This window comes from Lynx rufus, unplaced genomic scaffold, assembly GCF_022079265.1.
Source record: "Lynx rufus isolate CCGP_SWC_20201006 ecotype Redwood Valley unplaced genomic scaffold, mLynRuf1.p SCAF_6, whole genome shotgun sequence".
Lineage (NCBI taxonomy): Eukaryota > Metazoa > Chordata > Mammalia > Carnivora > Felidae > Lynx > Lynx rufus.
This window is the reverse complement of record NW_025814878.1, coordinates 64,892,951-64,918,877: the sequence shown is the minus strand read 5'-3', so window position 1 is coordinate 64,918,877 and position 25,927 is coordinate 64,892,951. Positions and strand designations below refer to the sequence as shown.

The 25,927-nt window shown below is 36.1% G+C and overlaps 1 protein-coding gene across 6 annotated transcripts in view; it reads right to left on the bottom strand.

Annotated features, from left to right (window-relative positions):
• MAP3K7 (mitogen-activated protein kinase kinase kinase 7) overlaps positions 1-25,927 on the bottom strand; it is an 85,097-nt gene that overhangs the window by 39,581 nt on the left and 19,589 nt on the right. For all 6 annotated transcript variants that reach the window (XR_006966141.1, XR_006966144.1, XR_006966142.1 and 3 more), the window contains exons 3-11: positions 25,634-25,699; positions 25,097-25,142; positions 23,882-24,020; positions 14,659-14,783; positions 8,425-8,553; positions 6,516-6,646; positions 4,621-4,702; positions 2,188-2,318; positions 1,188-1,317 (exon numbers count right to left, since the gene is read on the bottom strand). Coding sequence is in view for 2 of the 6 variants with exons in the window: in XM_047101801.1 (XP_046957757.1) it covers positions 1,188-1,317; positions 2,188-2,318; positions 4,621-4,702; positions 6,516-6,646; positions 8,425-8,553; positions 14,659-14,783; positions 23,882-24,020; positions 25,097-25,142; positions 25,634-25,699 (979 nt within the window). In the remaining 4 variants the exon portion in view is untranslated. The remainder of the gene's footprint in view (positions 1-1,187; positions 1,318-2,187; positions 2,319-4,620; positions 4,703-6,515; positions 6,647-8,424; positions 8,554-14,658; positions 14,784-23,881; positions 24,021-25,096; positions 25,143-25,633; positions 25,700-25,927) is intronic.

Genomic DNA, 25,927 nt, shown 5'->3' with positions numbered 1-25,927 from the left:
ACCTAAAAAACAAAACAAAACAAAAAACACACGAACCTGGTTAGCTAAGTTAAAGAATATATACGCTAATATACATGAAAATACACATGTATACACATATATGGCTTAAAAGACCAGAGGTAAATATATAAAATTGTTAAATGCTTCTCTCTGAGTGGGACAATTATAGAAAATTGTGGGTTTTTTGTTGTTTGTTTACATTTCCACATTTTCCACAAAAGAAATGTATTTACTTTTATAATTAGCTCCCCTCTACTCCTGGAAGAATTGGAAAGAAAACAAATTAAACCAGTATTACGACCCTTGAACAACATGAGTTTCAACTGCATGTATCCAATTACATGTGATTAAAGAAAAGATACAGTATAGTACTATAAATGTATTTCCCTTATAATATTCTTAATAACACTTTCTTTCTCTAGCTTATTTTAAGAATACAGTATATAATACATATAACATGCAAAATATGTGTTCAGCAATTGTTTGTATTATTGTAAGGCTTCAGGTCAATGGTAGGTTATTAATGGTTAAGTTCTGGGGTAGTCAAAAGTTACATGTGGATTTTTGACTGCATGGCGGGTTAATGTCCCTAACTTCTACAATGTTCAAGAGTCAACTGTAACTGTTTTTGTGCTGACCAGTACCTCTGTAATTAATCATTTTAAGAAGTGAAAAAATGGAATTCAAATGCTAACTTTTCCAAGATTGAATGAAATTACCGTGATCTTTTATATTACACTCATCTATTTTTGCTACCGGAAGGAGAAGGAGCAGACAGTAAAGCCAAACCACACTTGGATCTATAGTATATTTTTCTGCTAATTTCAAAACAAAATATTTGCCATTATGTGAAGTTAGCACAAATTCTAGTAGAATCACTCAAAATCCTCTGAAACATACTAGTTTTGGCAAAATTTCAATTTCCCACTTAAATGTTCAGCTCATGTTTGAGTTGAATTACATTTGATAAAAATATAATTTATGATCCAAATAATTTTACAAGTCATACCTGCCTTATTTGGAACTGGAGAAAAACATAAATTATTGTTAGTAGCTTAGAAAGTCTACTGTAAGCCCACTTCCTGCTTTAAAAAAATTCATAACACAAAAAACCCCTGACATCGCCATAGGTGAAACAACTGAAACTACTCTTTCCACTCCTCTGCAGATTTTTACTTCCTTTTTACCTGTTGTCGCAGCAATCCTGGCTTCTATTTCAGACATGTCAGCACTCATCCTCTTGCCCTCAGAGGTGGGGGGCAAGCTCTCCACGCTGCTCCCACGGGAAGCTCCCAGGCTTAAACGTCCCGATTCACTCTGTTAAAATTACAGGTCAATTTGAATTATTGAAATTCTTTAAATTTAAAAATCCTGGGCAACCTAGGAGGAGGAAGATATCAACTGAGATTCTTTTTTTTTTTAAATTTTTTTTTTTCAACGTTTATTTATTTTTGGGACAGAGAGAGACAGAGCATGAACGGGGGAGGGGTAGAGAGAGAGGGAGACACAGAATTGGAAACAGGCTCCAGGCTCTGAGCCATCAGCCCAGAGCCTGACGCGGGGCTCGAACTCACGGACCGCGAGATCATGACCTGGCTGAAGTCGGACGCTTAACCGACTGCGCCACCCAGGCGCCCCTCAACTGAGATTCTTAGAGATTCTGTGCTGTTCTGAAGGAAAAAGGAGGTTCTAAGGAAGAGCAAGCTACAAACACTGCCTTTAGGAAACGGCAGTCACTAGAGTTGGAAGTTAAATGCTACGATTATTCTTTAACCTAAATGTATCATGTAAGATGAATAAAATCACTACTTAACATACTTTTAAACCAGTAACAGCAAAAACATAATAAATCTGAACAGTATGAAATGACAGACTGAGGACAAACTCCTTTAACTGAGTAGTAGAACCAAGAAATAATCATCTTACATATTTAACCATTAAAGTTAGGGAACATCACAGGGAGGGAGTTGCGCTGTTGGCAAAGGCAGCCATAATCAGAAGACAAAACAATTTGATCGGTAATAAACAGTAGGAGAATCTCATTTTATGTCTCTATTCTTATCTGCTTCAAGAATAAGACTCAGTACTTGTATAATGGAAGATGCCAAATAATTAATTTTAGTTAGCATAAAGTTATGACTACTAGTAAGGTCATCACACAATTTTACTTTTAGTAACAAAACAAACCTGTTGCTTTGCCTGATTTTTCAACAATTTTGATTCTAAGCGTTTAATAGTATCATTTGTTGCAGGAATTTGCTCCATATTAGTGTCACTTTTATTACTGGTATTTGTAGAAGTGATGTCCATGAATGAGCCTAGGAAAGCAGAAACATTTATGACTACAGGTTGGAATAATACAGATGCTTTATTCAATAATATGTAACGTAAATTATTTTCTAAACTAACAAGACATGAATATGAACAAAATAAGACTTTTCAAGTCAATAAAGATATCCAAACAAATCCATTTTAAATGGAATTTTAAGGATAGCACAGAAAGGGAACCAAAATGCTTATTAGTCTTCTAATAATAGTACAAGGATGACTTTAAGGTTCTTAGCCTGAGCTGGTAAATCAGAGTGGCTATTAATCAAGATGGTGAAGACGATGGGAGAAGTAAGTTTGAAGGGACTATCAGAAGTTTAATTTGGAAAACATAAGTTTGATTTCCTATCAGGTATCAAGCAAGTAGGTGGATATAGGAGTACAAAGGTCAGGTCTGGGATGGAGCAAAATACCAACAAATAGATAGTATATAAAACCATGATACTGGATGAGATCATGAAGGAGATGAGTGTAGAGAAATAAGCGAAAGGCTCAATGACTGAGCCCTAGGAATACTGACATGTGTAGGTTAGGAAGATAAAAAAATAACCAGCCTAGGAAACCATCAGAAAAAGTGGCCAGAGATGGAAGATGAAATCCAGGCTACGATGGTATCCTGAAGATCAACTGAAGAACATGCTATAGAAGGAGAGAGTAATGAACTGTGTCAAATGTTACTGAAAGTCAAAAAAGAAGAGAACTAAAAATCATTCATTTTGATTTAGTTATGTGGAGACAACTGGTGACCTTGACAAGAGCAATTCTGGAGTAGCGGTATAATAAAAGCCTGAATGGACTGGGCACAGGAAAGAATGGGAAGAGGTAACAGAATGTAAGTACAGACTATACATGCCTTGGGAATGATTCCAGTAGAAAGACTAACACTGATGAGGCAAGAGACTGAGGGAAGAACAACTGGGAAGAGCAGATGGGATATAGTGCACAAGTAGACATGTGTACCTTTGGTGAGAGCATGGAAAGCTTAGCCATTTTAACAGAAGAGCATGGAGAGCAGAAGGGCCCAGATACAGGTAGGTGGGCAGATGTAGCGGGGCAGCTTCTGGAAGCTATCTTTTCTGATTACTCCAATTTTCTCAAAGAAATAACAAATGGGATCAGCTGAAAGTGTGTAGTGAAGAGATGTTTGAAGTTTGAGGAGAGAGGCTAAAGTACACAATTAAGTCATCTAAGAGAGAGGAGATAGACTAAAATATGGCACAGCTATCCAATGTCATTAAATCACTAAGGCATTTGAAGACCTTAAACATGAGTTGTCTCCAGACACATTCAGCTGCACTGCTATAGCCAAGGGGAAACTGAGTGTCAGATTTAACAAATTAAGTTTAGCCAAACAAGCTTAAGATAAGAAATTATAATAACCAGCTGGAATTAAGTGAAGGGAGGATGAAAGGAAGGACCTAAGAGAACTGTGGCTCAGTAAACAGAAGAATCAAAGGACTGAAGGTCACAGCACTTAAACAGAGAGAGGGTTTGGAAGCAGTGGTAGAAACACATGATGGAATTTTAGAGAAGTGCATTTAAGAATTCAGTGCAACTCAAAAGATTTTCGGTAAAAATGGAATTTGGGAACTATTAAACCAGATTAAAATAAATGCAATTATTTAGATCAGTAAAAATATTTGTCGGTAAAAATACAATTTTAAGTACAGGATAAATATTGTATATATACACACACAAGCCCTTTTGTTTTAATTAAATTAACAATGAATGCTTAAAATGCCATATAATTTGAGAGGCACAATTTTTCTAAGAGAGTTATTTCTATGGTCTTTTTTGATGATCACGAACTTCAATCCCACTACTACTTGATATTTAGAAAAGTAAGGAACTTTGAACTAAAAATAAGAGTTCTTAAATAAGAGTTTCTATAGACTCTTCTACAAAGACCAAAAAGTAGGGTGTTCATGATGAAGAAATACGTTGTTTTTTATATTTACAATAATTTCTAATATTCTTTGATGTAGCAGTATCTGTGTAAAAACGATTTTTATTTTTCAAATAAAGAATGACATTCCCAGCAATACAATATCCCATCTTTTTATATATAACTATGCAAGAATTCTAAGACTTGGAAGCAAGTCTTTAGTAACTCCTTAATCTCGGTACCTTCATGAAGAATGATGCACCAGGAAACTCAAATTGCAGTCAATCATATGAAATGAAGAAATTAAAATGCAAATAGAGACATCATTCATTGCCTCTTGATTATAATTTCATGGGAACAGAGACACAAAAAAATTAGGTTATTACTCTTCCAATCTATCCATTTACCTGTACTGGTGGCAGAATTGCTCTGTCCTTCATCTGAGTACTGACAAGGATACTGTAATGGCTCATCTGCTCCTGGAAAGTACTATGTATGAAAAAGTAAATTACAATTTAAAATTTCTTTAATACAAATTAAATCCTGTAAGAATTAACTTGCAGAATACACATTAATTATTTCTTTGTTCTGGGATTTGAAAGTAGGAAAGTGCTGCTTTATTTTCTGTAAGGTATACACTGAATTTACAGATACCTAAACTCAGTATGTTCCTTAAGTTTTTGATTTTACAAAGATGATGATAATGTGCTACTCTTTTGAATTTCCACTATGATCAATGCCATATATCTACTTAAGTATCTATTTTACATAGAGCCTAGATAGTTTTGAAGAAAACAGCATACATTTCTGTAAAGGAACACAGGAAATAGTATGACTCCTCACAATGATATAAAACGTACTTATGTTCTCATAGTAGTGATATAAACTTCCGAACTGCTGAAATTATTGTTAGTCTGGCAACTGAGCCTGTTGTGTCATAGAATAATTGTTAGAACTAATATTTTGAATATCAGAGATAGATTATGGCTGTTTCTCTATAAACTGGAGATGTAATATTGGAAATTTTTGCTGGATAAATATTAGAACTTAGGGGAAAAAAGGAAGGTCTTCTTTTCAAATCAGACAAAGCAAATATAAGTACAATTATAATTTGAACAATTTATGTATCCCAATGTTTTCAAGTATCTGACTATGGCGACCAAGTTGTTTTATTATGATCATATCTTTAGGGCCTGATGTATAGTTGGTATCCACATATGATGGGAAGTTTTAATCAGAGTAGTTCATGCTTGGTTTCAATAGAATAAACAGATCTTTGGCCATTTAGGAAGTATATATTTAAGGAGTTTGAAGGGTTCTTCTAGTGAGCAAATTGTTCTGAAATCCAGGGACTTTTCATAAGTATGTGAACTTTTTTTTCTTTTTTTTCCAACGTTTATTTATTTTTGGGACAGAGAGAGACAGAGCATGAACGGGGGAGGGGCAGAGAGAGAGGGAGACACAGAATCGGAAACAGGCTCCAGGCTCTGAGCCATCAGCCCAGAGCCTGACGCGGGGCTTGAACTCACGGACCGCGAGAACGTGACCTGGCTGAAGTCGGACGCTTAACGGACCGCGCCACCCAGGTGCCCCAGTATGTGAACTTTTAAAAGTCAAAGTAGCGCTTGATAGATTTTGCTAGTGCACCAAAAACCAGAGTCCTAAAATTATTCAAATAATTCTAAAAGTGTTTGTTTATAGCCTAAGACATTTTAATGATCATTTAACAGGGTTCTTCTAAATTTAAAAATTCCATAAATCCTAGAAGTTTAACTTTTTAATGGCAAATGAAAAGCTAAAAATATGCAATGAAAAACCAGAAGGTAAAAATCATTTAAATAAAGGTGTCTGGGAATGCAACCATTCTATTGCCCTGCAGATAAATGATTGTTTGAAGAAGATCTGCACTCAAGAAAATTTAAAATTTAGTTTGGCAAGTATTAGAGTCAGAATATACCTAAGTCCTGTAAAGACATTTAATTCAGCTTCTCTCACATTACAGATGAGGCAACAGGCCCCCAAAACAAACACATTTGTCCACTAAGTTACACAGGAGGAAAAACCAAGTCCAGAAACCTAGTCTAGCTATCTTTCCAGTATAAAGAACTAGACTTTTTTTCTTTTCCAAAATAACATTTCTTCCTTTGATTATAGGAGTGATAAGTACCCATTCTAACTTGGACAATACAGAAAAGTATAAAGCAGAAAAAAGCAATAATGTCTCTTTACTTCAAAATCCCATTCAAACTCAGTATATACCAAATTCCCCTAAATCCAAAGCCCCTCAAGAGAAGGATTATACCCGCATCAAGTGAGTCATTATTTTCACAATCTCCTCCATTGAAGGGCGCTGAGAAGGATCTTTAGACCAACAACGAGTCATCAGGCTCTCAATGGGCTTAGGTAAATTTTTGATCAGTGGTGGTCGAGTACCTATAATTGAAAATTAGAGGGGGGGGGGGGAAAGAATGTATTTACCCAAAGAATGGTGTAAGCTTTTTATATGTATTTCCAATACAGTAGTTATTTTATAGTTCTTGTAATTTAAGATTTATTTTGGAATAATAAAAGTACATTTTTTTTGGTCTATTAGGTTAACATATTTTCATAAAGGGGAAGCTATACTTTTTGCAAAGTTAAATTAAAATTTTTATATGCATTATGGTTAAGAGTGAGACTGAGAAATAATATTTCATTTGTTCTAATATTGTTCTTTTAACAAATAATAATGGCTTAGTGTTTTATTAAGAAAATAAAATGGTGGCTTGAGGTAATCTTCCTTGAACTGTATTTTCAGATTTACTGTAAAAATTTCAAATGTGTTTGAAAAATCTTCCATAGCAGAAAAGTCACATCACTGTGGTATCATACTCACTGACCTCCAAATGACTCTTTTGTTGGTGGCAGACATTTTTTGGCTGCTGTGAATCTGTCATTTCACAAGCTGAAAACTATCAACTTTTACGTAATTACCAAGACTGTAATATTATTAGTGAGGTCCCTATCTTAAAGAAAGCCTCAAATATAATGAAGTTTTTGTAATTTCACCAACTAATAAGTTAGTTCTTTTATTCCTTACTTCACTGTCAATTATTTACTGACAACTGACAGAGAGAACATGAAACACTGTCTTGTCAGTGCTCTAGTACTCTCTACAATGACATTAAAGGTAGTAAAATGAAAGGTAGTACAGGAAACTGGTAAAAACACTTAAGATTACTCAGATGATGGCACTGTTTGACAAGTCTATTAATGACCTAATTAGGCAGGTATTTGTATGATTTGTGGAATAGTGTATTAAAATGCCAATAAAACTAAAATGCCATAATCAGAATGATTACAGCCAAATGATAAATTAGAGAGTGATGTAAAAATTAGGAAGGTTAAACAAGGTTTCCCTTCATGAAGAGTTTATTTTTCCAAATAAAATGTGAAGTAACTAGATTATGAAGAACATGTATTTTAACATCATAAGTGGTTAGAAACATAACTACAGGTCTAAAAGGAGCAGGAGGGATGCAAAGAAAGAGTTCATATATCAATATAATTTAAAAATATGGGCACCGAGAGTCACAAAGATCTGGATATGAATCCCAGCAATACCACTTACTAATCTAGTGACCTTGGGCAACTTCCTTTTCCTGTTTAGGTCTCAGTTTCCCAACCTGTAAAACTGTAAAATGAGGAATAGTACTCCCTTCATAAGGATGGATGAGGAGATAAAAAGAAAGAGTATGTGAGGAACTCTGTTTTGTCTTTACGAATGGCTTAAGTAACAACTCTTATTATTATTCTTTGCTTCCTCAAGAGAAAGCTTATACCTCCCTCAACTACCTTGATCATGAGAAGAGATTTTACTTATTTATTTAATTTTTAAATTTTATTTTCTCCACAGAGTCCAACCCAATGCTTCTCTATCCCCTGGAGAAAGCCATCCTAGGTAGCTGGCTCTGGCTGTACTGATGGCCTTTCCCAAATCAGCAGAATCAGCAGACCTCCTCAGCCTTGTTCTAAGGATAGGACCAGTCTCGGCACTGCCCTGACTAATTTGGGGGGTGTGGGGGGTGCAGGAGACTGATGGCAGCAAAGTATTCTGGCAACAAAGAACTGGACGTTTTAATGTTAGGGATAAATGATTTTCTTTGAGGTAGACACAATTTTCCAGACAGAAAATATGCAAAATAATTAAAGAAAAATTTCTTTTTACGAACCATTATGAACAGCCCACATGATACGGAAAGCTGGGCCACCAATCTCATCAAAGGGTTTCCGACGTGTTATTACTTCCCAAAGGATAATACCCCAGCTGAAGACGTCACATTTTTCACTGTAATTGCTACCTAGAAAAAAAGGTGGTATAATTTCAAGACTTTTTTCCACATGACTTACAGAAACAACTGTTTTCATAAATTTTAAGAGTGAGCACTGTGTACAGGAGGATGCTGCATGTAGAGCTGAGAAATTACTCTTTGTGAAATAACTTAAGTCTCTGCAACAAATATATTTATTTAATGACTTGAGTGTTAATGCACTAAAAAAAAATCACCTTAGAAAGTTGGTCATTTTCTACCTTTTCATTCAGAGGCATAGGACCTTTCTTCTATTTCTTTAGACTTATACTTTCCCTGGGACACAGTATGAAACATTTGTACATTACTTTCTGTAATTTTTTAATCTTAAATTTTCTTCTCCCATTCATTCTTTTGATGGATAGAACTACCCTACTAGCAAAGCAGAAGAAATTTCTAATTTAGTGATAAGATTTTCTTTTCAATATCTGGCAAGAGAAAATTTAATTTGCAAACTTAAAAGTTGTAAGCAGTGAAAATTATGCATAACAAATTTATAGTAAGCAGATTACGCTGCCAAATTTGTAGGATCACTAAATTGGTGGGTGAATCAGCACAATAAACAGCCAAAACCCACAAAAAACCCACTGTAACAACGAACAATTATTATAGTGATAGCTACACATGTACTTAGCACGTGCATTACACATGCAACTAATCTGCACACTGTAAGCATTAAAATGAGATTACAGTCGGACTTGGGCTACAGGTGCTGACATCTTTCAGAAATGAAGAAGTCTAGCTTAACAGTATGAGCTTTGTTACTCTAAATATTAAAAGTAACTTTTATTTCTGGGCTTTTTTGAATAAACAAATCTTTTTGCTTTCCATACTATAGTAATACTATGTTATTTTAACACACAAAAAAGTATTTTAAATAGTTTTAAAACAATGTATTCTGTATATGAACTTAAAAACAGGAGGCATTATTTAATTTTGTATAATTTAACATTTGCTGGTCCATTCGCTTTCTGATTGAATTTTAGGGCAAAATAGGTCCACTCAAGTGACCATGTGCACAGCAAATTTCTCTTTCCCTCAAGTGGCTATAAACAAAGAAACAAAAATCTTTAAATTCATCAAAAATAAAAGAAATAAGACATAAGCAGAACCTGACTGATTACTAAACACATCTAAATTTTATGGACAGTCTTACTTCCTAATATACAAATCACACATCTTCAGTTCAACTTTACTCATTTAACAGATAGCTTGATTTTTTCATACAGAAACCTATCATGAATTTATAGACCATTCTTTTAGAACTTGCGTGAAATATGGAGATGTAAAAGAAAGCGAACAGGGGTGCCTGGGTGGCTCAGTCAGTTAAGCGTCTGACTCTTGATTTCGACTCAGGTCATGATCTCACGTTTCTTGAGATTGGGCCCTGCGTCCAGCTCAGTGCTGACAGCACTGGAGCTTGCTTGGGATACTCTCTCTCCCTCTCTGTCCCTCCCCCCACTTGTTCTTTCTCTCAAATACACTTAAAAAAAGAAACTAAACATAAGATTTTTCTTTACTTGTCTTTCTTAGTTATCATATTTCTGCCAAATTACTTGTATTCCAAAGGCATGCTCATTTCAACTTTAGATGTCAATTTTTAATTGCTAGGAAACCAATACAAAAGTACAGTTGAGTCTTACTATTCCTCGTATATATGTTCCATAAAGTTTCTGTGAAGACTGAAATTAGTGAACGCTGAATCATTTGCTCATAGGGGCAATAAGAGTTGGGTTCCTGTGAGGCTCTTAATGTCAACTGGTCAAAACATGGAAGTCTAGAAAACCTCCAAAAGCATGGAGGTTAAAGAACACCCTACTAAAGAATGAATGGGTCAACCAGGCAATTAGAGAAGTAATTTAAAAAAATATCGAAACAAAAATGAAAATACAACAATCCAAATACTTTGGGATGCAGTGAAGGCAGTCCTGAGAGGAAAACACATTGCAATCCAGGCCTATCTCAAGAAACAAGAAAAATCCCAAATACAAAATCTAACAGCGCACCTAAAGGAAATAGAAGCAGAGGAGCAAAGACACGCCAAACCCAGCAGAAAAAGATAAATAATGAAGATCAGAGCAGAAATAAACAATATAGAATCTAAAAAAAATGTAGAGGAGATCAATGAAATCAAGAGTTGGTTTTTTGAAAAAATAAACAAAACTGATAAACCTCTAGCCAGGCTTCTCAAAAAGAAAAGGGAGATGACCCAAATAGATAAAATCATGAATGAAAATGGAATTATTACAACCAATCTCTCAGAAATACAAGCAATTATCAGGGAATACTATGAACAATTATATGCCAACAAACTGGACAACCTGGAAAAAATGGACAAATTCCTAAACACCCACACACTTCCAAAACTCAAACAGGAGGAAACAGAAAGCTTGAACAGACCCATAACCAGCGAAGAAATTGAATCAGTTATCAAAAATCTCCCAACAAATCAGAGTCCAGGACCAGATGCTTCCCTGGGGAATTCTACCAGACATTTAAAGCAGAGATAATACCTATCCTTCTCAAGCTATTCCAAAAAATAGAAAGGGAAGGAAAACTTCCAGACTCATTCTAGGAAGCCAGTATTACTTTGAATCCTAAACCAGACAGAGACCCAGTAAAAAAAGAGAACTACAGGCCAATATCCCTGATGAATATGGATGCAAAAATTTTCAATAAGATACTAGCAAATCAAATTCAACGGCTTATAAAAAGAATTATTCACCATGATCAAGTGGGATTCATTCCTGGGATGCAGGGCTGGTTCAACATTTGCAAGTCAATCAACATGATACATCACATTAATAAAAGAAAAGATAAGAACCATATGATCCTCTCAACTGATGCAGAAAAAGCATTTGAAAAAATTAAGCATCCTTTCTTAATAAAAAACCTCGAGAAAGTCGGGATAGAAGGAACATACTCAAACATCATAAAAGCCATTTATGAAAAGCCCACAGCTAATATCATCCTCAATGGGGAAAAACTGAGAGCTTTCTCCATGAGATCAGGAACACGACAGAGATGTCCACTCTGACCGCTGTTGTTTAACATAGTTTTGGAAGTGCTAGCATCAGCAATGAGACAACAAAAGGAAATCAAAGGCATCAAAATTGGCAATGATGAAGTCAAGCTTTCACTTTTTGCAGATGACATGATATATACATGGAAAATCCGATAGACTCCACCAAAAGTCTGCTAGAACTGATACATGAATTCAGCAAAGTTGCAGGATACAAAATCAATGTACAGAAATCAGTTGCATTCTTATACTAATAATGAAGCAACAGAAAGACAAATAAACTGATTCCATTCACAATTGCACCAAGAAGCATAAAATACCTAGGAATAAATCTAACCAAAGATGTAAAAGATCTGTATGCTGAAAACTATAGAAAGCTTATGAAGGAAATTGAAGAAGACATAGAGAAATGGAAAAACATTCCGTGCTCATGGGTTGGAAGAATAAATATTGTTAAAATGTCAATACTACCCAAAGCTATCTACACATTCAATGCAATCCCAATCCAAATTTCACCAGCATTCTTCTCGAAGCTAGAACAAGCAATCCTAAAATTCATATGGAACCACAAAAGGCCCCAAATAGCCAAAGTAATTTTGAAGAAGACGACCAAAGCAGGAGGCATCACAATCCCAGACTTTAGCCTCTACTACAAAGCTGTAATCATCAAGACAGGATGGTATTGGCACAAAAACAGACACACAGACCAATGGAATAGAATAGAAACCCCAGAACTAGACCCACAAACGTATGGGCCACTAATCTGTGACAAAGCAGGAAAGAACATCCAATGGAAAAAAGACAGTCTCTTTAACAAATGGTGCTGGGAGAACTGGACAGCAACATGCAAAAGAATGAAACTAGACCACTTTCTTATACCGTTCACAAAAATAAACTAAAAATGGATAAAGGACCTGAATGTGAGACAGGAAACCATCAAAACACTAGAGGAGAAAGCAGGAAAAGACCTCTCTGACCTCAGTCGCAGCAATTTCTTACTTGACACATCCCCAAAGGCAAGGGAATTAAAAGCAAAAATGAACTATTGGGACCTCATGAAGATAACTTCTGCACAGCAAAGGAAACAACCAACAGAATGGAAAAAGATATTTGCAAATGACATATCGGACAAAGGGCTAGTATCCAAAATCTATAAAGAGCTCACCAAACTCCACACCCGAAAAACAAATAATCCAGTGAAGAAATGGGCAGAAAACATGAATAGACACTTCTCTAAAGAAGACATCCGGATGGCCAACAGGCACATGAAAAGATGCTCAACGTCGCTCCTCATCAGGGAAATACAAATCAAAACCACACTCAGATATCACCTCTCGCCAGTCAGAGTGGCCAAGATGAACAAATCAGGAGACTATAGATGCTGGAGAGGACATGGAGAAACAGGAACCCTCTTGCACTGTTGGCGGGAATGCAAACTGGTGCAGCCACTCTGGAAAACAGTGTGGAGGTTTCTCAAAAAATTAAAAATAGACCTACCCTATGACCCAGCAGTAGCACTGCTAGGAATTTACCCAAGGGATACAGGAGTGCTGATGCATAGGGGCACTTGTACCCCAATGTTTATGGCAGCACTCTTAACAATAGCCAAATTATGGAAAGAGCCTAAATGTCCATCAACTGATGAATGGATAAAGAAATTGTGGTTTATATACACAATGGAGTACTACATGGCAATGAGAAAGAATGAAATATGGCCCTTTGTAGCAACATGGATGGAACTGGAGAGTGTTATGCTAAGTGAAATAACTCAGAGAGAGAAAGACAGATACCATATGTTTTCACTCTTATGTGGATCCTGAGAAACTTAACAGAAACCCATGGGGGAGGGGAAGGAAAAAAAAAAGAGGTTAGAGTGGGAGAGAGCCAAAGCATAAGAGACTCTTAAAAACTGAGAACAAACTAGGGTTGATGGGGGTGGGAGGGAGGGGAGGGTAGGTGATGGGCATTGAAGAGGGCATCTTTTGGGATGAGCACTGGGTGTTGTATGGAAACTAATTTGACAGTAAATTTCATATATTAAAAAAAAACAAAAAACAAAAAAACCCCATAACCTTGTTTTAGGTGTGTTTCTGTTTAAAACACCTTATTTAATATATATTGTGGTTTCTTAATATTGAACTCATGGAACTGCACTATAAATCATACCGGAATAAAGATTAGCTAGCATGCATTTTTCTCTCTGTAAGACATACCAGTCTTGTTATACTTAGGAACACTAGAACACTTCAATGCTGCTCTTGGAGGCCATCTTAAACAGTAAAATCACCAACAAAAAGCACATAAAGAACGAAAAAAATGTGGTACTATGTAGATCATAAAAACAACACAGTATGAGAGCTGAAATACGAAGGTGGTGTGCTGTCTCGTTCCTTAGCCGGGAACGTGTGTTGGATGACTCACAATTTTTCCCTGCTCCATACATGACCACAAATAACCATGAAAGCACCATGAATACTGATTTTAGGGTTACAAATAGGTGATTTTTACAGTTGCAATAGGTAGAATATGAAAATGAGGATTGAACATATACTTGAATTTGCATAGAATGTTGCTAGACAATATAAATCTTACTATGATCTAGGACTGTATTTGTTTACTACCTTCTTAGACTTTAGTACAGCTGACCCATGAATACTGGATTTATACACACATTTTTTTTTTTTTGACAAATACAGTTTAACACCATAAATGTGTTTTCCTTATTATCTTAATAACATTTTCTTTTCTTAGCTTACTTTATTGTAAGAGTACAATATATAATACATATATAAAATATGTGTTAATCAAATGTTTATGTTATTACTAAGGCTTCTGGTCAATAGTAGACTTTCAGTAGTTAAGTTTGGGGGAGTCAAAAGTTACACGTGGATTTTCAACTGCATGGGGCAGTGGTGCCATTAACCTCTGCATTGTTCAAGGGTTAACTGTATACTTTATGATATATACTGTGCAGGAGTAAAACCATGGAAACAGGGTAAAGCCATAAACACATACTGGATGTACATGGAGTAAGAAGGAAGATTATCAATCACAACATGCTTTTGTCATTTTACCTTCAAAAACTTCAGGTGCCATCCAAGCAGCACTGCCCTTGTTATTGGTCATGTGTGTCTGAATGTCACAGGCTGTACCAAAGTCACAGATTTTTAAAACTGTCCCCCCTGCAACCAGCAACAAGCTGTTTACAAAAAAACAAAAACACAGGTTATTAGACCAATACTTGATTCCTACAAAAAAAGAAGAGACATCTGTGGAAACAGAAAGTGTTAAGCAAAATGTCACTATTCAACTTCTGTCAAATGCTTCCTGGTCACTCTAACAGCTTAACAGTTCAGAGGAATATTAGCAAAGATTAACTGACCTTAACCTAGTTCTCTTAGGGAGACTGCTAGACCCACATTTTGATGTCTCCATCTCTATCTCTATAATCTTTCCTGACTATATGTCTCTCTGGGCCAAAATTAAACATGGGGTTTTAAAAAGTTCTAGGTCAACGTTATGGTGTCCTGAAACGAAAGTGGATGGATTTCAATACCTTCATAAATCACTTGCACCCTAAACTTAATCTACCCCTTGCAGTGTTTTTCAAGCTGCAGGCAGAAACCTAGTCATAAAATATAGATCATAAAATCTAGCCCAAAGATCTGGAAACCTAGGTCACAAAATTGATTCAGCAGACTATGACAGCATTTTAAAAAATAGAATAGAAAATACCAAAGTGTGTCACAAACAGATTAAATACTGTTTCATGTATGTCGTTTCAGTTTTATACACATTAATATGTACACAATAGACTATGAAGTATGTCTTACCATGGATCATGGTCCAAATGTTTATAGACTTGTTATTAATCTTACGGCGAACAGATATGAATCTTTAGCCTAATGTATCCAGACTGGTTAACTGTTCACTGACCCTATTTCCTTTCCCTCCTGGGCAAAAAGATTAGATTTTTTAGATTTCTGAGCAGTTAGATGGGGCTGTTCGTCCATTCTAGCCAATGGATTGTGGGTAGAAGTTATGTACTTCACTTTCAAGCCTGGCCATAAAGATCTCCCACAGACAAATTTACTCCTTCTTCTTTCCTCGTATGCCACTGCATGCAGAGGATTTTGAATTACAAGACAGAAGCAGCCTGGGATTCTGAGCCACCAATGTGAAAAACTCACTAATCAGAAACACTCATTTTGGACTTCATACGAGTGAAGGAAAAAAAAATATTTTGTAAAGCCATGAGATTTCAGAGCTTATCTATAATAACTGCCACTCTAACCAATACGAGAAAATGGTACAGAAGTGGGTGGTGGTGTAACAAAAATCTAATATACTGTATTTGATATTAGCTTAGTAGTAGGCACAAGAAAGCTAAAATTGGAGGCTGGAAAAATCCATGTAATGACATGGCAAAACATTTGGTAAAATCTGTCTCCTACGATAATTTGTGGTCCTAAAGGACTACAAAAGCTGGCTGCTTCTAGATTCCAAACAGAAGGAAGTAAGACTGACAAAGGTCCACGAAGACTCAGTACTGCAGCAAAAAACACATTAAAAGAGAGTAGTACTTCCCACCGAAACTTAACGGCTTCAGGGTGCCACTATTCAGTTGAGAAAATGCGATGTGGCCAGAAATCAAATAAACCAGGTTCAAGATTTTGCCTAACAAAAAATTCTGGTAATAGTTATAGGCACATGAAACTGACTGGAACCAGAGATCACAAACCTACTTTTGAAGAAATTAATATTGCCAAAGGAGCAAGTTTCTAATTAAAAGTTTGATTGTTTTGAGTCTTAACAACAATCCTCAGGACCCCAGATCTACATAAGCAGGATGTAGGTTATATAAACTGTAGGGCTTCTGAGGACAGTCTATGCCAAAACCCACGTCTGACGTGGTATGAAAATGCACAAGGAGTCTAGATGAGGGTGAAAGTTGGAGTCATGAGCAATGGATAAGGGAGTTCCTTTCCAAGGGTAAAATCAAGGTTGGATCAAGACCAACGCTCACAAATCCAGGGCAGAGGGACCAGACAATGCAGGACTTCATTCCTACACACCAGTAACTGCTATATGCCTCCATGCTTCTCTTTTCCCAGTGGAAATTTTACTGATTGTCCTGTCTTTCTGCCGTTATGTATTGTGTGAGTTGGGAGAAAGAGGTGAAGAGGTGACAGATAAACTTGTCCTTTTAATTGCTTTCCAAATGAATTAAACGGGCCACACCCAGACCAGTTGGAGAGCATGGTATGTCATCCTGAGATCCTGGATGGTGAACTAGATGGTGACTGGAAGAGCCTTTGGGATGTTTAACTGGCAAAGAACAGTAAGTGGTTCTAACCTGTGGTTAGAGCAGTAAATAAATACTTTGGGGGACCGGGACTGGCCAACTGCTCATAAAAGCCACCCCCAACTTCCTCTGGGGCACACAACACTTTTCTGAACTTCTAGATGTAGCTAAGACTGAGTTGTGCCCACTGATATGTGGGTAGAGGGAGGGTTACTTCTAGGTGTGGCCCAAAAAATCTCTCACATGATCTCCATTCTCTTTATCTGCTGGCTGAATGCCTACGTTCCCAAAGTCCTGGAGGATAGCAGAAATACAAGATGGAGGGAGCCTAACTGGGTCCTTGAATGACTACATGGAAGACCATCTGCCAAAGAAGAACACCTGTTTTGGATTTTACATGCACAAAAAATACATTTCTACTATGATAAGCCCAGTATGAGCTACAGCAGCTGGTGTTAAAATAGCTAATATTCTCAGCTATTAAGATTCCAAAGACCCTGATAGTCAGAGTCTTAAGCTTCTTATATCCCAATGTAACTTGTTAGTCCTATAAGAACTGAAATATATAAAGCATTCTGGAAGTGTAAAAAGACAATTTTTATTAGTTTGTTATTAAAGAGTAATTAAACATTTAAAAATAAATGTGTGAGACACTCTCTAATATCCTTACCTAAAAGACTTATAGTCATGTTGGTTAATCTGTAAACAAGTAGAAATAATTCTTTATTTTGAATCCCCTTCTTACACGCAAAAAGGTATTCTTGTTTTATATGGCCAACATTTATCTTAATGTATGTTTACTCATTTTGTTTCACCACTCCTTCTTGAACCTTATACTTGTCTACATAATCATTTTCTTTCTTTCCCAAATACCTTCAATTAAGGCCCATGTATTGTAAATTCTCTCAGGTTTTCTATCAAAATGTCTTTAACTTGCACCTTTCTCCTTAAAAATAATTTAGGGCAGGTACACAATTCTGCGTAACTATTTTTTCTCAGCTCTGTGAAGTTATGATTCTAGTTTTCTAGCTTCCATTAATGGGATTGGAAACTATACTTCAGTCTACCTGACAATCCTTTGTAGGTAATCTCTTTTCTGATAAGCTGATTTAAAAATCTCCCCTTTGTTTTTGTGGTTCTGTAGCATCCTTAAGGTGTGTCACAGGGTAGACACCTTTTCATTTATCCTATTTACAATTCATAACTTTGCCCAGAAAATTCTTGGCCAATACCTCTTAAATTATAATCTCTCCCCATCCTATTTTCTTCACTGGAGTTCTATGTTGTTAGTCTTTTCCTTTTTCCTATGTTCCTTAACCTATCATTTTTCTCATCTATTTGTGTTGCATTCTGGGTAACTGCAGATATTTTACAGCTTACTGATTTTCCTGTCACCTATTCCAGATCTATTGAAATTTTTTAATTATTCCTAAATGTTGTGTTTAGTTCTTTTGGTCATTTTGAATAGTTTTTACTCCTTGAACATTTTAATTCCTTTTTTTAAATTAGCATACTTATTTTATATTCCATATTGATAATTTCTAATATTTGGAGTCTTAATATTTGAGGGCTTAATTCTGTTCTATGTTATTTCTACTGACATTCACTCATGGTAACCTGAATGCTTACGGGTGCGGTAATTTTTTTTTTTTTTTTTTTTTGAGAGAGAGGGAGAGAGAGAGGGAGAGAGAGAGAGAGAGAGGGCATAGCACGCGTGAGCATAAGCAGAGGAGGAGCAGAGGTAGAGGAAGAAAAAGAATCTTAAGCAGGTTCCAAGTTCAGCATGGAGCCCGACACAAGGTTTAATCCCACAACCTGGGGATCATGGCCTGAGCCAAAATCAAGAATCGGACGCTCAACCGAGTCCAGCAGGCGCCCCACAGGTGTCGTAAATCTTTATTGTGGCTTTACGATTTGATCAATTTTAATCTGCAATAATTAACAGTCTGGACTGAAAGAATAAGACTTTAAAATGGAGTTTCACTTACTATTAGATGCCCTCCCTGGTAGACTACCAATCCCCAAAACAATTTTAACCTGTCTTGCTGGGATTTTTCTTGATTGTGCAAGTAGGGCAAATTCAAACTCACGACAGCAGGAAGGGAGAAAGCTCTGTTAAGAAATAAGAAATAAAAGCTCTGCCTAGTTAGAAAACTGATTTTTTTCCTAGCCTACTTTTAAGTTGTTCTCTCCAAAGACACTGACTTTATAGAGAGGTCTCAGGTCTGCTACTTTACCTGGTGCAGAACAAAGGACCTGTCTCCAGTTACATAAGAGCCATTAAAACTGGGGACTCTACATTTTTTATACTGAAAGAAGCTCACAGTAGAGTCCCTGGCTTCCAGGCTTGGTTTAGTTCTTTCAGGATTCAGTTCTCTCCATCTTTTGCCCTGATGATTTCCCTCATCTTCTTGTGAGATCACCTATGGATGTAAAAAGATGTTTGTTGCTGGGGCTCCTGGGTGGCTCAGCTGGTTGAGCATCTGACTTTGGCTCAGGTCATGATCTCATGGTTGGTGGGTTCAAGCCCCGAATAGGGCTCTGTGCAGACAGCTCGGAGCCTGGAAACTGCTTTGGATTCTGTGTCTCTCTCTCTCTCTCTGCTCTTCCCCCACTCATGCTCTGTTTCTCTCTTTCTCAAAAATAAATAAACATAAAAAAATAAAAAAAAAAAGAGGTCTGTTGTAATATGTAGTATCTCTGGGTGTTTGTTGTAGGATGATTTTTCAGTTGATCTGGTTTGCCACATTGCTGGAGGGTCAAAATTCTTACCATGTGAGCATAAGAATCAAAGCCACATTTGTATACAATTTCTATCAGCACACATAGGTTGTCAGGATTTAAATGCATAGCTTTAAAGGCTTCACTTTATGTGTTTTTCAAACTAGGGTATGAAACCTTGCAAGTATGTCAGTGTATGCCAAGGTAAGTGGTAGGGAGCCCACAGAGCCCCAGGTCAAAGCTAGCACTTCTCTCTGGACTATCACTTTTACACAGCTGTGAGTATTTCTAACATCCCAAGATTGACTTGAAAACAAACCACACAATATATGAAGTTGAATGCAAAATTTGCACGCAATATTCCTTAAGAAGGCTTATTGGGCTCTGTCCCTAGTAGAACACTGAAGTTATATCATTACTTTGTTCTAGGGAGTGGGAAAGTTTGAGAAGCACCAATTTTGGGCATTGAAAACTATACAGAATCTCAAAATGTCAAGTGATTCAGTAGCATTGTATTTTCTAAAAACAGCTCTATAAATCAAGTCTTCCAAGTCTAAGATTGCTTACATGAACAGAAATAGTTTCAAATACTTGCTTAGAAAGTAATAAGAAATTCTGTTTATTAAAAATAAAGAGGTAAATATCTGAATATACTGACATGAAAAGATGTCCACATAAGTGAAAAAAAGCAACATTATATATAACATAACCCATACATGCTTAAAAAACGAAATAAGACCGAGGTTACCTTTGAGGAGCAGAAACAGGAAGCAGGAAAATATTGCTTTATATTTTTCTGTGCTTTTTGAATTTGTTTTCAATCATGAATATATTTATTTGAAAATAACAACATACACTTTAATTAAAGAAAAAAGGTAAAATAAACCAATATAGAAGGAAAAATGATCTTTATTTTAAATGTCCTTATTATTAAAAAAAATTTTTTTTTAACGTTCATTCATTTTTAAGAAACAGAGACAGAGTGCGAGTGGGGGAGGGGCAGAAAGAGAGGGAGAAACAAACCAAAGCAGGCTCCAGGCTCTGAGCTGTCAGGACAAAGCCTGACGGAGGGCTTGAACCCACAAACCATGAGATCATGAACTGAGCTGAAGTCAGATGCTTAAGCAACTGAGGTACCCAAGCACTCCTTAAATATCCTTACTTTTAACGTCCTTCTAAAAAATTTTTTTTATGTTTAGAACGTGTGTACAGGAGGAACATAACTCTATTACCGTTAAAATGACCTAATGAAAGATTTCCAGAAAAATTTTCTGAACTTAAGATTCTGCCTTTCCTAAGTGCTTTATTAACCAAGTACAATCACCAAGTAGCATGCTCTTACTTAGGTTTTCCTCTTCATAACAAAGAGAAAATAAAGATAATCTGTACCATCACATTGTAGTAATATTCGAAAGCAGAAATGGAATTCATTCAAATTATAAATTTTATAAATTCTTTGTATATAATTTTATACTAAAATTCTAACTGGAGAGTTTCTTTTCAGTCCAGCATGACTAGGATAAACCAGATAAACTACTATATACATCTCCATTAGGTCACAAATACTTCTATGCTAACTGAAGTGGAAAGAATGTTAAATGCAATTTATCTGTATATGTCCTTCAACAGAAAGTTTCCTGTTTTACTGTTCTTGTTCCAGCTCTACTCTTTTTTTTTTTTTTTTAAATTTTTTTTTTTTTCAACGTTTATTTATTTTTGGGACAGAGAGAGACAGAGCATGAACGGGGGAGGGGCAGAGAGAGAGGGAGACACAGAATCGGAAACAGGCTCCAGGCTCTGAGCCATCAGCCCAGAGCCTGACGCGGGGCTCGAACTCCCGGACCGCGAGATCGTGACCTGGCTGAAGTCGGACGCTTAACCGACTGCGCCACCCAGGCGCCCCCCAGCTCTACTCTTTACCCAAGATAAGAACTCTAACTGGTTTCCTTGTTTCATATTGGTATATCAAGGTAGTTTATTCTGAATGACTTTTATATTATTATTATTATTATTACAATTAGTACTCCTTTACTCATAAGATTTTGACAGGTCATCAGCCATGAGCATGACATTCAAGGTTCACTGAAATATGAACCTAAGTGATCTTTGCAGGCTTATATTCATTCACACAGCTGGGACCAAAACACATTTTTATTTCTGAAGTATTACACAAATGAACCTGCAAAAGAAGAATAAAATAGGGGTACAAACACAAGTCGATATTCTATAAAACACCTAACCAAATCATCAGTTGCCTTTTTTTTTTTTAAGTTCAATTATTTTGGGGGGGGGCAGGCAGAGAGAGAGAGAGAGAGAGAGAGAGAGAGAGAGAGAGAGAATATCTCAAGCAGGTTCCACACCGTCCATGCAGTTTGATGTGGGGCTTGAACTCAACGAACCATGAGATCATGACGTGAGCTGAAATCGAGTTGGAAGCTTAACCGACTGAGTCACCCATTCTGTGGAACTCCTCTCAACCAAAGAATTCAGTTTTCCAGTGATAATAATAGAGCATGTGGACTTGTATATATAATTATTTATGTAAGCATAGCCATTCCAAAGAATTTTCTTCTCCCCACTACATTCTGAAAAATCAATTCTAACTCTAAAGCCCAATTTGTGCATTAAGTGCCCCAAAGACAATCTGCAATACTATAGGATGAGTACAATCAGAAGGATGACCAAGAGGAATGAATGACTTAGGCCAGACTTCTTGTAAGTATACTGATGGTATTTAAGACAAAAAGAAGAGTTCCTATACACAAATGATTCTAGTAGGACACATCCAGTCTAAGTAGGTTGGCTAAATAAACCTAACATTTATGGATTTATGGGGTATAGGGAGATGGAGAATGAAGGCAGTCACTTAAGTTGTATAATTATGGAATAGAAAAGATATTGGAAAACTGAAAGGACTTCCTTTTGTATTTTCATGTACATTGTTTTGTTATTCCAAAGCCAAAACATGCCCTAATAGAAGAAAAGGGATATTTTTGGAAGTTCCATCTGATGGTCTCTGGCTTCTCCAGAAAAAAGATGCTTTGTACCTGATGCCTGCCTGGATCCTTTGAATCAATAGTCAATTTGTTGTTGGATAAGAGCTATGATTCTCATGAGTTTGTTTTGATAATTCAGCTGTATGTTAATTAAGAGAGGAAAAACAGGACTTGATCTTCATAAACAGGAAAAAAAAAAAGACAAAGTGATTTCTTCTTCACTAGGCAAAACAGGTTGCTAAGGTACTAGCCTCTGGAGTCAAGTGAAAAAAATTAAGGTGTCATGAATCTGGGTCTTAAACATTATTTGACCAGGGACCCGGGGAAAGAGAAATCAGTTTAAGCCTGGGAGTAGAAATAAGGTACACTAGTGAGAACAAGTGATTCCAAGAGCTGAAACCTATGTAGAATGTATCAGATTAGACATGAGAGTGACAAGTTGTACCCAGAAGGGGCACTTTAATGCTTTAAACCTGCATCAAGAGAACAGAATACTTGAAACTGATTTCCTAGGGGAAACCTCTTATATGAGGCTGATGTGGTGGCTGGGGGGTAGAGAACGAGAGAATGGCATGTGGAGACTCTGTCACAAGTGGATAAAGAAGAAAATAATCAGAGAGAAAAGGGGACAATACCTGTATGTTTTCTTTAACTGAATACCTATATAAACAAAAAAAAAAAAAACCCAAAGTTTCACCCTTTAAAATACTTATTCAGGGAATTGTGATCCTAGGATCCTCAATATGGAGAAATCCAGAAGATTTTCAATTTCTACCCAGATGCCAGAAACGTTCTTTTGCCTTCCTCTAAAAGGGCAAATGATAACCACTCTGTAAATTTTTGTAAAATGTCTACTATGTGTGGACATTGTGCTAGCTGTTAGGGATATAGTAGGGAACAAGACAAACTTGTCTCTGATCTCATGGAACTGTCTAGGGGCAATGATATATACAGCAGGCACAAAATAAATTTATAGCCTTACCAATTCTAGAAGTTTGCAAATCCATAGCAAGAATTATTAAAAATAAAAATTCAACTAAAATTAAAATCCTACTAAAGAGAACATTTTAAAATGCAAGCTTAAATAACTAAATAATGAAGGTGAGTTAAAAATAAACACTCTCAAACAAGCCAAAGGGAAGAGAAAAGAGAAAATCATGTGCAACAATTAGCCTGAATTAGAAAGTGGTGGTGGGGGAGGGGGGGAGTGGTGTGGTGGAGGGATGGAGAGAGAGAGAGAGAAGGAGAGCAAGACACTGCACTATTAGAACTTACTTTGGTGGTTTCAGGTCCCTGTGAATTAGAGCTTTGGGTTGCATGCTGTGAAGATAAGCCACTCCTTGGGAACACTGTAAACACCAACTCATTGCGTGGGCAGCAGTGTAATATGGCAATGGTTCAGCACCATGCAGCACTGCAAAAGAAAGGCACAAACTAAAAAGAACTTTATTGCATATAACAAAAGACACAGGGTGAATGCAAGCACTGTCAGAACACATGACCAGGTCTATTTCTACATATGTTCCCATCAGTCCTGCTTTTAATTATTTTCTAAATATAAAGATAGAAATATCTAGTAATTTCAAATGGATACATACCACATAAGTACCTAAAATCTAATAGTACTTCTAGTAAAGGTTATATATATGCTCTATCTAGCAAAATCAATATATATTAACACTTTTCCACTGATAGATACTGTCTTTCACAAAATAATGTAAATTATAAACAATATGATAGCATACTATTGTAACAGAGATATAGAGAAGTAGTACAGAAGGAAACAAAACAATGTAAATCAAGATGTTTACAATTATGCTTTCTACAATAGCTAAAAACTAGAAATAGTTCAATCAAATAAAACAATGGAGTATGAGAGCTACCCATTGACAATGATGAACACGGTAAATATAAATAAAAATTTAAATAAAATACTAACTTAAAAAATAGAATGCAACAATTTATTTTATATAAATGCAACAATATATTTACTACACAGTGTTTTGCAAGAGTGAAAAAGTTAGCTCTGTTCTATAAAAATAACTAAATGACACAGTGTCCTTCATTGTTAAAACATTCTGTGAAGGGAGTTTTCACAATTTTATTTTTCTAAAGAGAGCAAATTATGCAGAATGAAATGGAAGTATGGTTAAAGAGTTCTCAAATGAGGAGGCTCAAAGCTAAGAGAGGGCAAAAAACAAAAACACTAAAAGTATGAAGATATTTTAAAATCTGTTTAAAAAGCAAATTTTACCTTACTTAAATGCTTTTAGTATTATGAAAAGTACCACTTAGACTTCTAAATTTCATATACCAATGCTGCAGCATTTCATCTTTTCATTTCTAATCTTTAGCAGATTTTTTTTTTAATTACCTCCTTTTGGGATTCTGAGGGTAAACTGTGAAGAACATTAAGCAACTAACAGTGTATGTTAAGATCTCTTCAATGATTTTATTCTACTAGATAAAGACAAGTCTAATGACACTCACCATTATATAAAGAGCCCCCTTCAGCATATTCCATCACAAGACACACCTAAAAGAAACACATGTCAGAATAATTAACTACAGTGTTGTGGCATCTTAGGTGATTTGGGCAAGATAGTTCAGTTCAATCTTTAATTTTATAAATGCATTAAAAATTCTTTTGGTCTCTAGTATGTGAATGGTATTAACGGAAAGAAAAGGGGACCCAAGACTCTGTCTTCTATACAAGGGGCCCATTGTCTAAGAGTGGAAATGAATGTGAACACATAATCACAAGATCTTTGAGAACTTTCTCCAGTGCTGAGTAGATGCTGTCACAGGATGTCGTAAATCTCATAACACGATGAGTTTACTGGATGAGACCACCTAAGATAATTCCTCCAATATACTGTGTTGTTAACAGACTAGAAACAAATACATAAAATACAATTTTTTTGAAATAATCTAACAGATCAAAACAGCTTCAAAAACTACATCCCCTCAAACATTTACCGTGTCACTGCTTACAGATGGGTGACAATGAAAAAGTGACAAACTTACTGGATTCAAGCAGGCCCCATACAGCTTTACAATATTAGGATGGTTCACGCGGGATAACTGTCGAAGCTGTAACAAATTAAGGTTTCTTTTAAAAGGTGCTAACTTATGAGAAACTGATTTCACAGCATCATTGTAATTTCATGGTTGTACAAAACATTAGTTCAATCACTCAACAATCATCATTCACTATGTAAGCAGGCACTGTGGTCATAAATGCCTGCCCAGGATGGCAAAGATTCCCTGCCCTAGAGCTCTCACGCTTTAGTTGAGAGATGGACATGTAAACAAATAATT